The 19,135-nt window shown below is 38.8% G+C and overlaps 1 protein-coding gene across 7 annotated transcripts; it reads right to left on the bottom strand.

Annotated features, from left to right (window-relative positions):
* Nucleotides 1-6,306: 6,306 nt before the first annotated feature.
* Nucleotides 6,307-18,640, bottom strand: LOC105057896 (two-pore potassium channel 5). Of its 7 annotated transcripts, XR_012136881.1 has the most exons (6): nucleotides 17,509-18,639; nucleotides 8,549-8,719; nucleotides 7,703-7,882; nucleotides 7,447-7,619; nucleotides 6,943-7,055; nucleotides 6,307-6,840 (listed from the first exon to the last, which is right to left on the bottom strand). XR_012136881.1 is itself a non-coding variant. In XM_073248735.1 (3 exons), exons 1-2 carry the CDS (start codon nucleotides 18,471-18,473, stop codon nucleotides 8,572-8,574), a joined length of 1,113 nt encoding a protein of 370 aa, XP_073104836.1. In that variant the 5' UTR covers nucleotides 18,474-18,640; the 3' UTR covers nucleotides 6,307-6,840; nucleotides 8,549-8,571. The 7 variants fall into 7 exon arrangements, 3 of the variants coding, with proteins under 3 accessions (XP_073104836.1, XP_019710364.1, XP_010938913.1); XR_012136880.1 differs by having other exon boundaries at nucleotides 6,307-7,055; XR_012136882.1 differs by lacking the exon at nucleotides 6,943-7,055.
* Nucleotides 18,641-19,135: the final 495 nt, after the last annotated feature.

Here is a 19,135-nt window from a genome sequence, read left to right as displayed (position 1 = left end):
CGAAGCTCGGATGGAGGAGATACGAGCTTTTGAAGTCGGCACGAGAATCGAGGTGGCGGAGGACCGCCGGCGACCGGCGGTGGGCGGCAGTGGCGCGGCCGCAGGCGGCGGCGCGCGGGACGCACGACCCAGGCCTGCGCGGGACGTGCGACCCAGGCCCGCGGCCCCTTTGCCCCGGTCCACCGTGGACCGAGCGGTCCACAGCGGGGCCTGTGGACCGCGTGGGCGTTTTCCACGCGTTTCTTGCGGTCCACGGTACTATTCCATGGACCGGAGCGCGATCCGATGGCCCAGGTGGCTTCCGGTCTTGATCCGACGGTCTGGGACGTGATTTGGGTTAATTAAGGAGTCCTAATCACGATCTATGTCGTGATTAAGGTCTATAAAAGCCCTGTGACGAAACAGAGAAGTGAAGGGTTGGTTTTTCTCGTGCCGTACGAATCCGAGAAGAGAGAGAGAGGCGAGAGCGCTGTGAGAGAAGGAGCAGGAGGCTCCTGGACAGCGGTTGCCAGGCTCTTCAGGGGTTCAGGGGGTCTCCAAGAGAGAGAGAGCTTTTGTGAGGGGAACTTCAGGTGAGAGAGAATTGGGTGTACAAGGGTTGAGGGTGAGGTCTCCTCTTGTAAAATTTATTTTTCATAGTGAAGTTTGCATGCCCCGTGGAGGCGAGTCCTTTTGTGGCTGATCCACGTATTTTGATTGTTTTTCTTTTGTTTTGTTTCTTCTTTTTTCCTGTTGCATCACGTGGTACTGAAAGGATCTTGGGAGGTGGTGTCCTGACCAGACATCCACCTAATAGTGTACTTTATTTTGACACTCATCAACGTAATCCAAATTATTCAGCGTATAGAGGATGTTTCTTTGCAATATAATGGCAACTCCATTTACGAAGGTTTCTATCAACAAAGGTATTCCATTTACCAAAGTTTAGATTCTTCAATCGAGAACTTCACGAAAGAAATAGCATAAAAGAACTTCAGCTATGACATCAAAAAAAAAAAAAAAAGGAAAGAACTTCAGCTAGGACTATTCTTAAAATGCATTAAAAGTTATAACATATATGTGAAAGTCTCACTATCGACCCCACAAGGCATTGAACTTTCTGGTTACTAAATGGAAGTAAAAATTAGTTGCATACATTCTCACCATTCTAGTTGAATAATGAGAAGGAATTCATTTTTAGTTGGATTTCAAATGGACCATTACTCAAGTAAGGCTTAATCTTAAGCTAGTTGGGGGTCGGCTATTTGAGTTCTTTTCATTCATTCCAGGCAATTTAGGATCATACTTTCAAAGTAATTTAAAGCATTCAATAGTTAACGAAAATAATCTTTAAAAAAAAAAAAAAAAAAAAAAAAAAAAAAAAAAAGCAGCTTGAAAGTGATCATGCATGTAGCAGAGGCTTCAAGTGTCATTGTCATGACTGAATAGATAATGGAAGAGCAAAAGCCATTTAAAATCAAAAGGCGACCAAGTAGTAACTTCCTTTTATCCTAGTTACGAATAACACTCTTGAAGGTAATTTCTTTTTTTAACTAAGAAAGAGACATGAATTTTTGTAAAAGAATATTACTCCTCAATCATTTTGGCTAAAGCTATTTGCACGAATGCATCTTGTTTTTCATGTTTCTATTACTGGATTTTTAAGATGTGTTAAATTTTACATCTTATCTTGATGGATTTCAACAACACCATTGGCGTAGATGAGCAGTATATGGAAGACAAAGAAAATTGATGGAGAGAAATTGAACATGTCTACATCCTATATGTCATCTGAATCAAAATTTTGCTTTGGAACAGTGCTCCACTGCCTGCTCAATTCACAGTCTCAGTGGAAGTCGGCAATTGAAGCTATGAATGAGGGAATCTATTGTTATATAGAGGTGAGCCATTCTTGGAGACCCATGACAAGAAATATTATGATGTGCCATAGGAGCTTTTGGTATGAAAACAGCCTTTTACTTGGGCTTTCCACATCTTCACCGATATTGCACCAGTTTCAATTAGAACCTTTCAAAGTCATTCAAGAAAAACAATATCTTTCAAGTAGCACAAAGATTGCTACACAATCATACCAAAGCGAGATGCAGTCACACCACAAAAAATATTTATAGGTAGGGCTGCAAAACAATCGAGCTACTCATAAGCTATTAAAGCTTGATTCAAATTTAAACTCAACTTGACTCGGCTTAAAGCTAATGAGTCAATTCTAGTTTTTATACCGATCCACTCCTCAATTAAGTTCTACAATAAAACATCTTGACCGACACCTTATTGTACTGATGATTTCTCCTCTATAGAATAAAGTTCAAACATCATAAGGAAAATCATAAAAAACAGATTCAACAATCTAGAACCCTCTATTGGGGTTGACTAGGGGTCCAACATCGAATCCCCAAATCCCTTTTCTACAAATCCCTTAACCTAGCTAGTGAGAGAGAAGAGAGAGAAAGATAGAAATAGAAGAGAAATTTTAGAAGATTAGAGAAAAGAGAAGAAAAGAGAAGAAAGAGAACTTTTTTTCTCTCCTTTAAAATATGAGAGTTCCTTCCCCCTTCTCTCTTCTTGCCAAATCCATGGCAAGTCCAAGCCAATAGCCAATAGTGGTGCCCAACGATAACAAAGAGAGGTCTCATTGACGGCCATGATCGGTGGGAAAATGCTAAAGCAAACAAAGAAAAAGGGCTCAAAACATAGGAGCTTTGTTCTAACATCAAACCAATGGCTTGTCGATTTGAAACCATGCAACAGTGATGGGTAGGCAACAAGAAAAGAAAGAAAAGGGAGGGCAGCTATCTCGATTCAACGATGCTAGTGAGAAGAGTTCCGATGGTCTTTTCGACAAGAACCAAAGGAAAAACTCAGATGAAAATGACTCGAAAATCGATGGTGATTTTTTAAATAATCGATGATAGAGTCAATAGGAGAGGGAAGAGGCTTCTTTAGATGAGATTTTTCGGAATTCTAACCTTATTTAATCAACCTCTCTCTCCGATTTCATTGAAATTGAGAGAAAAAAAGACTCTGATCGGAAGTCTTCTTCCTCCCTTCCACTTACATGCACAACATGAGCTGCTCATAAATTATTCGAACTCGATTCGATTCGGTTACTATCAAGTTCGAATAGAAGATATTCGACTCCAAGACTCATGAGTCTGTTCTAATTTTTATATATTTTTAATTATATTATTTTATTTATAATATATAAATATATATACATTATAAGGAGGTGATGGTTTAAATTTGAGTTCAATCTCGAGTTCGAGTATGACTTGGTTAATATTTGAGTTGAGTTAGGCTGATCTCAAATATTTTTTTTTGTTTATTGAGTTGAGCTCGAATATAAGATATGAAGACTCAATTAATTTCAAATTGAATTTCAAACATAAATAGTTTGAATGAAATAGAGTTTGAGCCTGTAGTTATTTAACTTGACTCCGCTCAATTGCATTCCGACTCATAAGAGGGCTCCGGGACTTTAGTTGTGATACAAAGAGCAAATGGGTAGATGAGGGAGATTTTCGGAGGTCCGTGGTCTTTCCTGGCTGCGGAGGATACAGTCAAATCCATAGGAAGTAGAAAGATGATAATAAAAAATAGTTCTCAAAATATAATAGGATTTCAGATCTTTGAATACGGGTTTCCACAAAAAAGAACTAAGAAATTCTTGAATAAAAATATAAGAAAAATTCCCGTAGGATACATTCTGGTACATTTCTAATGCACCAGTATATTCTTTCTTGACACTTGATGCTTTTCGTCCCATTGTTATCTGCTCATCTACTGCTATTTGCGGCTCTGATTTTATCTTTTGGGCTAACGTTGTTGGGCCATACGATACTCGTGTTTTAAAGGAGACTTGAATGCTATAGCAAAAAAATTAGGGGTTTCTATCCTACATTAGAAGACCTTGCACCTTACCAACAATAACAGAAGACAAATCCTTGTGAGGAAGAACATTTTGGAGGGCAAAATAGATTAGCTCGAATAGGTTAGTCTGATGCTTATAAACCTAATGATGAAATTATTCATAAAGAGTATATAAACATCTCATCAATGGCTTTCTCTTACTTCTCCCCTCTCATTTGGATGAACCAGAGAGGAAAAAATAAAAATTGACTTGAACTATCTAGTTTACGCTGAAGGAGGAAATAGAAAACTCTCTTTGAACCTTAGTTCCTTTTCTCTTTGAATCTCCCCACTTTTGGAGAGATAACTACTAGTAGTAATAAACTGTAACTCTAAAAAATGGTTATGAAAAATGTTTTTAGAAATTAAAATAAAATTCTCCTAAAATAGCTTTGAAATTGCCTACACCTAGGGTTGCTGGACGCTGCTTTAAGAATAAGATCATCACTTTTTGCATGGGTGATCAGTAAGAATGCTACTAAGGTACAAATGATCCGGCTGCATTCAAATAGTCCCTAAGCACAGCGCAAGTACACAGAGGTAGAGGCCCGATGATCTTTTCAGTCAACCAGAATAAACTTATAAAATAGTGGGAGCTAGATTGGAAATCAATGGGAAAGCATGTGCAAAAGGATAAAAAATAAGATATAGGAAGAGAGAAAGCAACTTGAGGGAATGGGGGTAAGGCCATAGCATCTACTGAAGATTTGTGAATTCTCTGGTGCTTGCCCAGGCCCGAGCCAGTTGTAACAAACAGCCATACACCCCTAAGGTTTAACCCATCGAGACCTGCAAGCCTGCCTTCATATTCAATATATCAAATCAATCCATAAACAAATAGTGGTATTGAAAGCAAACTTCTAATACTAATAATTATTTCAAGATATCTATTAAAATCTTAAGTTCCACTCCATTTTCATTACTAATATAATCTCTAAGATCTTGAATCTAAATTCTGATACTACTCTGTCGCATGCTAGACCTGAATGCTGGATTCGAAGCATGGCAATATTGAGCCTTTGAGCATTAGGCTTTATCTATAAATGCCCATATGCAATAATCTCCAGTTCAATGTTAAAGTCATAATAGCTGGTATGAGCTAAGTATATGGACAGCTATTATGAGAGCCAGCTATTATACCTTGGGAAGAGATATTGTGGATTGCCGAAGACTAGCCTAACAAGTCAATCTATTAAAGAGCCGCCAATAGCTAGTAGCTCTTATAACGTGAAATAAATCTGAAATACTTTAGAAAAGTTCTGTAATAAGTAAATCATATATATCACACTCGTGTCAATACATGTCAATTCACGAACATGTGCATGTTGTATTTAGCCCAAAAGCCAGCAAGTCCAACAATGCTCCCCTAATTATAGAGAGAGTACAAATGCACGTAGAGTTGCATTAACACATCATGTGCTGAAGTAAAATAACGATTAACAAAGAGTCCCTTATGCTTTAGTGTTTGAGCTTTTCAATTAGAATGGCAAACACCAGCTGAAAAGCCCTTGAAAATCCTGAACAAAAATCCAGAAAAATATTTAAATTATTAAAAATTTAAAGCTATCTAATAATAGCTCTCTTTGTTTCTCTTACTTTCTCTTTAGTTCTTCCTTGGTTTTCTAAACAAATAAGAGAAACTCAATTCTCTCATGTTCTCTTTTCTATCCATTTCCTTCCATCCAAAAAAGGTGTAAGAGCAATATTTTAAAGGGAGAAAAATAGGCCAGCACAAGGATCAAATCAGTACACTCGTTTCACAAGCCCAAAATACTAGAAATCTCTGCCCAAGAAGTAAACCAAAAGTTTTGCGTGAGCCCTCCATAACATGCAAGGGATACCAAAACATGTGATGCCTTGAAAAAATGACTCCAAAACAAGCTTAAAACCTCGTTCAACAACTAGGCTTGGCTTATGATTCTCGGATACAATTTCATTCTCTCAAGAAGTATTAGTAATTTTTCTATGCAAATCCCCTAAATCATCTAAGGGGTTTTAGGTTCATGACCAAAATCGAAATCGAATGGATTGAAATAGGAATCGGAATGGCCATATCTCCCGAAGCATTTGATTAATGATTGAAATCGAAATGAAGATTTGAATCCTTAGGAGAGAATTGGGATTGTGTTTTAGAGGATTGGGCTTATTTCATTTTGCCCTAGAATCGAAATTGGAATGAAATTTTCCTCAACTTAACTGTTAGAATAGGAGTCACTTATTCTCATTTCCATTCTAAGCCCCAACTCCTCCTAATTTGTTTGTATTTCCTTTTGGATTTAATAAATCTATATTCTTCATTACTTTAACAAATCCACAAAATTGCTCATGGCCACTTGTCAAAAGAATTGGAAGATAATTGACTGAAAAGATAGAGATTTTACCGATATAGGCATAAGTTTGTTGAGATTGTAATGATTTTCTTTTATTAGAAAAAGGCTATAGATTCACTGCTCTCTTTTTTTTTCTTCCTGTCTTTTTTTTCTTTTTGCAACTGAGGGTTCTGAAGAACCATATGTCAGTTATAAATACAATTACATCCACATGCAAACCAAAAAGATTAACTAGCTTCCTCTAAACCAAAAAGAAAATTAAGCCGATCTCATGTATCCGACCCCATAAGTATCGGCCAAAAGGAGTTGATTCAAATCACCAGGCAATGGCTAATTTGAGTGAATTACCAAATCTCCTTCAAAAGGCTTTCCTACCATCCAATCGATTACCTTGTTGTCTTCATGCTGTATATGTGAAATGGAGATCATATTGGTTGTAGCTATCCAGCCGACAATGTCTTTTAGTAGTGGGTCTTGGAGTAATCTGCAATCAGATACATCAGAAAGCCGAATTATAATAGAAAAAGAGTCTGCTTCCAGCCACAGCTTATCAAAATGGACATTTGAACTGCATTGTATAATCCCATCCATGCTCCCATCAACTCTGCAAGGATAAAAAAAGATGAACTAGGTAGTTGCTGACCGGCTGCCCAGATTATATGCCTTTCATTATCTCTTAACACACAAACTGAGGTAGCCTTTTCACCTATTTTAGCGCCATCAAAGTTCACTTTCACTTTTCCAAGGTGAGGAGCCACCCAGCTAATAATAGAAAATTGAATTGGTTGTTGCCAAGAAGAATTGGTCCAGTTCCTTGACCTAACAGCGAAAGTGTCCCTTTAATGGTGAAATAAATCCCCATAGAATGCAGATACCATTTTTAATATATCCTATACAGTTAGAAATTCATTTGAAACACCCTTTTGTTTCTAGCAAACTACAGCAGATAAGCCATGTAAGAGTAAAGAGCTTGAATATTTTTCTCTATCCCAGCTTGAGCCACAAATATAATTAAAGCCTGCAAAGATGAAGGGATGAACCCTGTATTCACTAAATCATGCAGCCCATACCAACATTGATTTGCAAAGGGACAAATAAAAATGTGTTGGAGATCCTCTACTGAGTGTGGACAGAGATCACAATGAATACGATGTTGTAGAAGAATATCTCTGTCAACTAAGAAATATTTGCAAGGCAAGTTGGCTCATACCAACTTCCACCAAAAGAATGATATTCTCAACAGCACCAGCACTTTTCCATATCCACTGGAATTGGGCACCTGAAGAGAACATTTGATTCTCAACCAAGTGATAAAAGTCCTTCAACCTCAGATTTAGATTCACTGCTTCATTTCACCATGGCAAAGCAACATAAAAGCAAGACCTGCATATAAGATAGGTCATAACAATTTCACAAAACAAGCACCTAAAAAATGTGATGAAGATTGTTATTGTTGTGTTAGCAACCTGTGATACTCATCATGTCTCAAATTGCTAGCCTTTCTTCACCAATTGTTAGAGTCATCTCAATCACTACCATTCCACGAGAGGAGACTTTACATCAATTCAAGTCAGGAAGATAGCAACTTCTTAGATTAAATCATCCACCATCATCTACTGGCATGCAACAAAACTTGTTTGTTTACCCTGATGGAAAAGAAGACAACTTGTTTATATCTAATTTTTTTCATAAATTAATTTGGGGAAGAACCACACTTGTCCATTTTTCTACCAAAGGAACAAAAAAAAAAAAGATGACTTGTTATGACCTCATGGGTACTTGTCATCTATGAGCCTCAAAGTCATTTGTTTCGCCTCCTAAACTGCTCTCCTCCTTAAATATCCAAATGGTAATACAAATATCATAGGAAAGTAGTTAACTTTTCCAAAGTGTTGAGACAACCTCTCCCTTCCTTGAGTCAATTAAATGTCCAATGAACCAGATAAATGATTATTATTTTCCTTTTACAAGGAAAAGTTACAAAAAGGGGAGACTTCCAATCTTTGGACAAGAATCTAGCACCAAAGACTTGGTTCACTTGATTATGAAGTTGTGTTGGTTTATGACATGAGGATTGTATTTGACTAAGCTCTTGGCAATGGTTAAGAATGAAAAGAAGCATCATCTGTGTAACCTTAAGTCCTGCAACATTTTTCTTCTTGAAAAAATAGAGTGAAAGAAAGAAGAATTATCATTCTATTTACAGTTGTATACTTGTTTATCCTAAAATTGCATTAGGGTGAAAAGGAAAAAGGGATTTGCCCTCAGTTCTTTGTAGAGAGACAAATGCTGTTGCTCAGCTGGAGCTGTACCTGGGGAAACATCTCCTCCGGGGTCATCTGGAAGAATTCAGTAGATCAAGGAGGGTTATCTTCCCACTGTTGATGGGGTCAAGCTTGTGGAACTGGTTGCAGATTTGCAGAATGTCTTTCTCTCCAATCTTCCCCATCTCCTTGAGCTTGTATATCACAAACTCTGATTTACTGAAACATCAAAACAGACATGATAGGACTGTGCAACATCAAAGGCACCATAAATGAATGCATAGCAGCTGCCGATGAGTTGTATTGTTTGGATCTACATATTTTCTATAAGTTAGGTTGCAAAATGAGTATGCCAAGTTTGACACAGCCTGTTTTCAATCAGGTATTGTAAATTCTCTAACTAGAAAATAAACTCAATCAAATTTCACTCATCTTATCCTGGAAATTTATTTTATATGAAGTCGCTGATGAAAGAAAAAGGATCTACCTAATCATCAGCACAGTTAGGTGAGAAGAAGATATGGCCACACCAGTTATACTTTTTCATTTTAGTTCAAGCGGCATCCCAGATTGAGAAGCCAAAGGCAACTCTCAAGATAGCAAGTGCAAGTATTCCCATGATATGATATGAACAATTTAACAATCAACACATGATTAGACATAGAGATTATCTTTCCATCTTTTCTCTAACAAATCTGATATTAGAGGTTGAGAATAAAAATGTAGCACTAACAGGAACAAGGAAGGAGCAAAGAGCACTTTATTCATAATTTTTTCAGATCGAAATAGTCTAGATAACAGGAGAGAACAGATGAAGATGGAATAAAAATGAAATTGTTTTGATGCCTGTGTTCAGTACAATATAAACAACTTCCACAGGTCACCTAATATACAGAGAAAGAATTGCATAAAATCCCATCAGTCATCGAATATTATACCATCCTACAACCCTCTAAGCATTCATTTTATATTAACCATATAGTCATCAAACTCAGTACGTTCATCAAAATATATGAGTGACTGAAAATTTGGCAAGATTTGAACTCAAAATTAGTGAGACACAGAGCAAGCACTTGTTTCAGTCTTGGATTGCATGACCAAAAGCCAAAATGCAGGTTACATATCCTGCAAAGTCCATGCATTACTGGCAACCTACTGAGCTCCCATTTTCAATAGCCCAGCACAAAATTAAGGAACATGCAGTTGTTATTTCATGAAAAAGCTTGTAAAGTTAAAAGCAAATGACCTTTAAAAATGGGCATCAAATTTGCAAGATAACATAATGTATTCACATACTTGTCATTAACTCGTCTTCATTTTCTTAACTTATTCATGGAAGAAGCTAAATCCATGGTTGAATTGGATTTCATTAGTATAAGTAGCTTGGCTTATGTATTCCCTCTCTTTCCAATGTCTGCAGCCTTCCATGGCTTTCACTACCAACTCATCCGGGTCACCTGCTTTACAACTCAAACCGCCCCCCACCCTCCCAGGTGACTAACTTAAATCAAATCACCATCAACCTAAGGCTTCTGTTTCTGCACTACACTCCAACTTTCCTAGTTTATCAAACATACTCTTTTCTAGTTTCTCATCTTATTAGCATTTACCTAGTCAAACAATCATAATTCTTTTAACATACTCCTTTAATTGCTCTCTACTAAAGCTTTACTAGCATTTGGCAACCCCAGAACACTTCCCAAGATTACGTTTTTCATGCATTTTATTCCACATATATTGCAGAACCTGCATCAACTTATTATTCTATTAAATAATAGAGGTAATATATATTTCAATATGTTCCTTTACGACTTTATTTGGTTGTCAATTCAATTATGCCTACTTAATTTACATTTTCCTATACCAAGTTTATATAAACAAACTTTTATATTACTGCCCAAAGTATTCCTCCATAATTTCAGCAACCAATAAAATCTCTGTAACTGATACCAAACCAGATGACACAAAATGGACTAGAATACAAAAAAATATAGTTCAGCTTATTGAAAAGGTCAATGTCACATCCAATGGCTAGAATTTTTCACTAGTGTCATACACAAATGACATCAAATGTAATTTATTCTTCATTCTCTAAAGACTAGGGGAAGAAATAAAATCAACACAAGACCAATAAGAGCCCTAGGTAGAGAAATATCACTTTATTTCTCACACCCAAAGGTTATCTTGATCTTAATAGTAAGGAATAGAAAATTTAAATCCATATACTGCCTTAGTTAGTTATTGCAATATTGATTTGCATTGATCTTGATAAATAGAAGGGTGTGGAAAGGTTCCATAACAGCATGCCTCTCAAGGAAGAAATAACAAGGTTTGAACTCCCAAATATTTGGGGTATTCATGTCTTAGTGTATCCTTGATGTGTTTTCAAGACAAGAACATAATCTTTATGGTTCAAACATAATTAAAGGGAAAAAAAGCAGGGGAAGAAGAGGAGGAGCCTAAAAATCTAGGGGAAAGGAAGACAAGTTCATCTAAAGAAGGAACATAGAGTCTGCTATAGAAAACAAAATGTGACCATGTGATAGTACATAAAATCTCGCAAACAACTATAACATCCAAAATTACCAAGGATTTCGAAATTTAACTTTCTAACTTAGTTACCAAAATCAGATGTGTGTGCAGAAGCACAAGCATGCAGAAGTGGCCCTCACTAAATAATAACAATAATAATAATAATAACAAGAAACACTTAGGAAGTGCGTGCAAGGATGAGTTTCCAAGGATATTTTGAAGCAAATGTGCCACCCCAAGTGGAAGATTCCTACTGTTAAGCTTGCAACTAGGTATGGAGTATTTTGTAATTTTGACTTAAGATACAATTCATAGTTACAAAAACTATACTATAGAACACTAACTTGGAACCTAAATCCTAAAATTAAGTCAAATAATGAATTTGAAAATCAATAAAATATTAATCAGAAATCAAGAACCTCTTTGCTCAACTTTGATTGGACCAAGGCTGCAAACACAACACAAGCTGGATATGATTCCCTGTCATGCATCTTTTGATACATCATTCTCTTAAAAAGAAAGAAGAGGATTAGGAGGTAAGAGGAGATAAAAATGAAGATTACTGGTTCATAATACAGAATATGGAACCACATACATGGATGCAGTTCTCTAATTGTGCACATTGCTCATTTGCAATCAAACTATGTGCGAGCTGAAAGATGGTTCACTTACCATTATGCATCCATTTACATGACTTGCTTAGCATTTTGGGGACACATATGTGGCCCACTCTTATATGAGCCATGTGGATGGAGCTAGTTCAAGCTGATGATTAGATTGAATGTGTTTGGAGCTAGCTAGAAATAGGTATCTTTAATGATTGCTAATATGTCAAATATGCTATATATATTGCTATTAGGTATTAAATACTAACTATAAGCAGTGACTATTAGTTATTATTGTTATTAACTTTGCTATTGTTTATCTAAAAGATTAGTACTATCACTATTTTTTATAATATTTAATAATATTTTTAAATAATTAAAAAAAAATACTAACTGCATATGTAGCTCACATACCAAAAGGCTATGCAATGCCCTAACCACCTGCATACGATAGCCACCTTTTAAAACACTGATGAAGATAATGGCTGAGGATGTTGGAGCCTTGGGTATGTTGAAGACAGGTAGTCAAAGCAGATTACTTTATCTCAATCATTATCAATGTGCATATTTGTCCATCCTCATACCAGGGTGTAGTTACAATCAGAAAAACCTGATGCCACTTTTGATCTTATAAAGATTGACCCCTCCTATCAATTTTTTTCATTTCTTCCAATACGTTCTTGTTACTATTAGTGCTGGGTTTCATTTTGAACATTCTAAACAGGATCGTCATAATCCCAAGCTGCTTGAAAGTAGAAAAACAACTATAGGTTCTCTTAATCTCCATATTGTGAAGTGAGGGGAAAATGAAAACAAGATTTTAACAGCTTTGTACCCCAAGGTATGTCGTCTCGATATAGGGCCCCGCACCGATGTCATACTGTTACTGTATTGTTATGGGGCTGATTATGCATACCAAGTATACCGATATGGTATGGTACACCCCATACTGCCCAGTTCAGTATAGTATGGCAAACCTTATTTGTTCCTATATCATGCTACCCTAAAATTAGCATGTGCCATGTTATACTAGTAATTGGCACACCTAGAATGTCAGCATGGTAGATGTGGTGCCATGCCATGCCAGTGATTGTCATGCCTATCATGCATGGTTTTGCAGCCTGCCAAGTACCAGCATGCAATTATGCCACCTTGTTTGACCCCTAATCTCATCAATATGCCTTTGTTGGTTATCCTGAAGGACAGCAAAGATATTTAATCTATGACTTGGAAACACATGAAGTTTTTTCAATTCATGATATAATTTTCTATGAGAACGATTTGTCCTTTGCCACCATGCTTGACAATGATCAAGAAAATCATGTCATCATACCTTTTCCCATTGCTTATTATAGCACCTTCACATTACACCTCTTGATAACATTGTTCAAGAATAGCCAACCGCCACATCCCCATCTCCTCCAAGAGATACTTCCTAAACACCAGATCCTGATATACCACCATTAAAACCAACAGTACAGTCTATTCAACTAATTGCACCTACCCAACCTACTACATCTCTATCTCCTCCAAGAGATAATTCCTCAATACCAGATATTGGTACACCACCATTAGAACTAGCCATATGATCTATTCAACCAATTGCACCCACCGAACCCACTCCCCCACGCGTCACTCCATGTGTCCCACCAAGAAACCACCTTATTTGAAAGATGATATTTCTACCTCCATTATTCAAAAAAGCCCAATTGCATCAACTAGTCCATCACTATAACATTTAAGTGCTCCTCCAACTGGTAAGCCATGTCCCATCTCTCACTATATTCCTGATTCCAATTTTTTCTTATTCCAGATTGCTTCTCTCTCTTCTATTACCTCTCATGTTGAACCAAATACTTACAACAAGGCTTTCCAATAGAAAAATGGGAGGGATGCCAATGGCTACTGAGCTATATGCTCATGAGTTTATGACACCTAGAACATCGTATTTCTTCCACTCGATAAGCATCCTATTGGGTACAAATAAGTTTACAAAATAAAATACCGAGCTAAGGCACCATCGACAAATACAAGGCTCACCCTGTAGCCAAAGGTTTGATACAACCTAAAGGCCTTGATTATCATGAGACATTTGCCTACAGTTCACTGCCTTATTGCAATTGCTTCTGCAAAGAAATGGCAACTCCACCAACTCGATGTGAACAATGCCTTTTTTATAAAGATCTCCATGAAGAAGTCTACAAGAAATTACCTCCTAGCCTTGCATGCAAGCAAGAGACTCAAGTCTGTAAGCTACAAAAGTCACTCTATGATCTTAAGCAAGCTTCTCATAATTGACTCGAGAAGTTTGCTCGAGTTCTTCACCAAGCAGGATTTCACCAATCTTATGTCAACCACTCCCTCTTTACCTTTAATAAGGGTGGCATGTCTGTTGTAATTCTTGTTTATGTGGATGATGTCATTGCTACAAAGAATAATGCCTCTACCATTGCTTCTCTTAACTGTTTTTTCCACAGTAGCAGTTTCACATCAAGGATCTTGACCTATTGAAGGATTTCCTAGACACTGAGATTGCCCGATCTCATGATAACATTTTGCTTACTGAGAGAGAAATACAATCTGGACCTTCTTTCTAAGTTTGAGTTTCTTGGCTCCAAACTAGCAGCTTATCCAATTGAGAAATACTACCATCTAACCAATAATACTAGACAATTATTTTCTGATCCTGGCCCATATAGACGACTTGTTTTGTGATTGATTTATCTCACAGTCACTCACCTAGACATCCTCTATATAGATCATATCTCAAGTCAATTAATGTGCCAACATTGTCATGCCAATCTTAATTATGCTCATCAAGTCTTGCAATACTTGAAGGTTTCACCATCTCAAGGGATTTTACAGTCTTGAAATTCCAATTTACAACTTTTAGCCTATGCAAATTCGAATCGGGTTAGATATCCTATGACTAGGCATTCAACAACCAGTTGTATTAAAATCTTACTTTCCTTGGCAACGATCCCATCTCATGCCAAAGTAAAAAACAAAGCATGGCCTCTTGCTCTTCTATTGAAGTAGAGTACCATGTGTTGGTACATTTCAATATTAAAATGAGAATAATTTGTTAATGAATTTTGACATAGTGGGGAGAATATGAATGGATAGGAGTCTCATGCTTGGACATCATTACTCATATACATGGGGGGTCACGTATTGACTCCACTATTCATGTGATAAAAGGGTCGATTATTCCTATTATTTTTGTAAGGGAATATTTATCACACACTCTCCCACTACTCTCACTATTCATGTATTAAAGGTCTATTTTTTTTGGTGTAACAAAAAATTTATCATCCTCTCAACCCACCAACCCATTACTTTGGCTAATAATGAATCATATTAACTGAGAAAGGCTCCATGAGCCTATGAATAGACCCCTCACATTAGTCTCTAACACCCATGATACAACACATTCTCATCGGACATATCAACAAACTTGAGAGTTCTCTAGCCAAAGAAAGGTGTTCTCTTAGTCAAGCTTTGGGCTCAATCTCTTATGCAAAGTTGGCTTTGAGTAATACAATGATCCAATTGAGCTGTTGTATTCTGAAGGAGACAAATCAAAGAGGTCTGCTATATCAATTCGTGGACTTTGCCAACTATAGAGAGCTTGAATCTCCTTAAAAAGAGCAAGATTTATGTGCCTCAGCTTGATTTGTGTAATCACCTCAAAGGAATATTCTTATTTTTCTATTGTAATTTTGCTCCAATTAGTATATTTTGCACAAACACCATGTTATGGCTCACAACACATACAAAATTGTATAGATAGGATCAAGGATCACCGACTCAAAACCAGATCCCGTGTCGGTCGGTCGGTGGTACAAGTTAGTACATCTCCATACCGAACCATATTGGATCCAAATCAATACGGAAACAAGGAATGAACCGAAAAGGAAAAGAAAGAGAAAGAGAGAGGGAGGGAAAGGGAGGCAGGTGAAGATGCTGGTGGTGGCCATCGGAGGGCCATGGAGGCTGTCGGACGGCCGCTGAGGCCTTCCGGGCTCTTTGATCTTCCGCGAGAGAAAATGAGAGCAAAGAAAGATAGAGAGAGACAGGAGGAAGAGAGTAAAGAGGAAGGAGGAAAAGATAGTAGGAAGGCCACCAGGTGGCCGTCGTGGCCATCGGACGATCCAAAAACTCCCCACGATGGCCATGGGATCGAAATAGGGGTGACACCCCTATTTCAACATCTTTTTTAAAAAGGACGATAAATAGTGAAGCTGACAATAGATTTGTCGGGTTAAGTGAAGACAATAACTTCACTATTTATCATCTTTTTAAAAAAAGATGATGAAACAGGGGCATCGCCCCTGTTTCAAACCCGCAGCCATCTCGGAGAGTTTTTGGGCCATCCAGCGGCCTCACCGCCTCCTCTCTCCTTCCTTTTCCCTTCCTTCTCCCCTTTCTCTATCTCTCTCTCTCTTCCCGCATCTCTCCTTCCTCTCTTTCCTTCTTTCTCACTCTGTTTTCGCTAGCATCCGAATTGGATGTTCAAACCACACCAGTTAGCTATCGGTATGGTTTGGCATGTCCTGAATTGTCCAATTCTGACCAGTTCAGCGAACTATAGTTAGGATACATCACATTGGATCTTAATATTACTCACATATGGTTGATGCAACTAGGGATGGCAATTGATAGGATTTGGATCGGGTATTGTACTACATATCCTCAAATCCGAACTTAATACCCTATACCCAAATCCTACTCGATACCCGATCGGATAAAAAAAGAGATACCTATCTCCATACCTAACGGGTTCGGGGATACCCACGGATAACACATTTCCTCATACCCAACCCATACTCGCCCCATGCCTATCCCATACCCAAAAAAAATAAACAATCAAAATAATTTTATGCATATTATCAAACAAATCAAAATTATCAATTCAACATAAAACATAATTTATAAATCCAGATTTATAAAAATCAAACATAGAAATAGAATTACAATTCAACATAGAACATATAAATAATAAAAATAATTTTATACATATTATCAACCAAAACAGAATTATCAAAACAGAATTATAAGCATATATATTTGGGTATGGGTTTTGGTATTACCCATATCCGTAGGTTCGGGTTGGGGTCGGATTCAGATTCAGATTTGGGTAGAAAACAACACTACCCATATCCTACCCATACCCGTACTATAGTTTTCGGGTTTTACCCAAACCCGATCAAACACTATTTTTCGAATTTGACCAGATTTGGATAGGGTGCATACCCATCGGGTCGGGTTGATTTTGCCATCCCTAGATGCAATTCCATTGTGATAACCAAGCAGCCATGCATATCAAAGCCAACCTAATGTTTAATGAGAGGATCCAATACATCGATTAAATAGGCTTTTTTTTTTTTGAGAAAAATTACAAAATGGTATCACCAGCATTTTCTTTATTTCATTTCAACTTCAACTTGCAAATATCTTCACAAAGGCACTCGGTGAAGTTCAATTTCACATGATAATAGACAAGCTGGGTGTTTTCTACTCTACACATGTTAACTTAAGGGAGAGTATTAGGCAACCAAGTCAAGCATTTGCCTTTTTATCTCTCCAAGATCATTGAGATTCATTTCTATACTTGAGCTCTCTACAGTTATAGGATTATTTTCCATACCTTAATTAGGCAACCTAATCAAGCATGTAAATCAATTGTCTACAAAGTAACACTTTTTTTCTCTGAAAAAAAAAAAAAAAAAAACTATTGATAGAGGTTTGTATGCACTATATTTCATGGAAAACTGATTATATTCTGGCATTCAAACTATATTAAGCAAATTTAATGAAGATGAACTAAAATTAATTAGGGGTAAAAGAACAGAGTTAAAATGCACCCACCTGATGAAACCATTTTGATTAAGATCAGCGGCGAGCAAATCCTCGACGGTCAGATCCCTGTGCAGCACCCACTTGGCGATCCTCCGGTGCCGCTTATCGATCCTGGCCTCCGCCAGGTACAGAAACGCCCTCGCCACCGCCACGGTCGACACCAACAGCCAGACGGAAGCGAAAACCCTCCCCGGCAGCGTCTTGAATGCCCGGTCCCCATACCCGACGGTCGTCACCGACATCACCGACAGATACAGCGAGTCCATCCAGTCAAGATCCTCCACCAGGTACAGAGCCAGCGTGCCCGCCCCGACGCATAGCAGGACGACGCCGATCGCGAGCGCGACCTTCATCCGGATCCTCATCCGCCCCTTCTCGGCATCGAAGACGTAGCTGGCGGCGCCGACGCCGGCCCCGGCACGGGCACCCTCAAGAATCAAATTCTCCTGGACGTCGAGGACGTAATTGACAGCACCGGAGAGGAGGACGTCGATGACGCCGAAGCCGACGAGGACGAAGACGCAGGAGAAGGCCTTGGTGGCGGGGGTGAGGGGGTAAATATCGCCGTAGCCGATGGTGCATAGGGTGACGATGCAGAAATAGAGGGCGTCGACGGCGGGGTGGGTCTCGACGCCCGAGAAGCCCTGGGGGCTCATGGAATAGACCAGTACCCCGAGGGACAAGTAGACGAGAAGAAGAACGGAGGAGTACTTGAGGATGGAGCCGGCGGAGCCGAAGTTGGGGGGCTTGGAGGAGTCGGGTTTGCGGGGGAGGAGATCGCGCACCACGGCCATGGCAGGGGCGGTGCGGGCGCGGTAGAGGGGCGACTTCCGGCGGGGCCATGACGTCGACGCTAGGTCGGAGGTGGAGGGGAGCAAAGGATCTGCGATCTCGGAGGAGAGGGAGGAAGACAAAGGAAGAGCATTCGAGCGTTGTGAGTGGAGAGATGCTGGTAGCAACGACTCTTCTTCCATTCACAATAATACGTACAAATAAATTTAGGGAGATTTTATAGCTTTTCTTTGCTGTTTTAGTTGATTCGAGAGCTCTGTTTTCTTTGGCTCTATTTGAGAGCCCTTCTAGAGAGAGGAGAGGGCGAGTAGACGAGAGGCGGAGAGAGTTTTGTCACGTGGTCAACGAACACAGTGATCGATTGGTGTTTTATAATGGCCGTCCGTATGATATGACTGATGTGGTCCGGACTGATCTTGCCGTCCAATGGGAAGGACTATTTGGATCGGCAGTGATGCCACGTCACCTTCGCATGGTGCCTTGAGCATTGTGGAATTGCCGTGGGAAGGACGGGTGAGTTATATGGCGTCGCTTTCTTCAGGTTGATTTGGAAGCTGGGGACGGGTGGATATGGCCGTGCGCACGGGGAATTTGATACGGGAGGAGGCGACGCCTGAGGGAAGGAATATTCGTGTAGATGGTATCTTTTGGACATTAATGCGGACGGGTGGCAAAACCCGCCGCAGGAAATTATCGCCCACGCTGCGTGTGCCGTGTGGCTGATTCATACAAAAGATAGGATGCTCGGTGAATGAAGTTTGGACTGGCAGTTCTGATTGGCTGCATAGGCGAAGATCAGATAACCCAATCACAGCTACAAACTGTTACGTGGTGTATTGAGATG

Source organism: Elaeis guineensis, chromosome 14 (genome assembly GCF_000442705.2).
Source record: "Elaeis guineensis isolate ETL-2024a chromosome 14, EG11, whole genome shotgun sequence".
In the NCBI taxonomy this organism is placed as follows: Eukaryota; Viridiplantae; Streptophyta; class Magnoliopsida; order Arecales; family Arecaceae; genus Elaeis; species Elaeis guineensis.
Note: the sequence above shows the minus strand (reverse complement) of the source record. Positions and strands in the feature narration are given on the sequence as shown.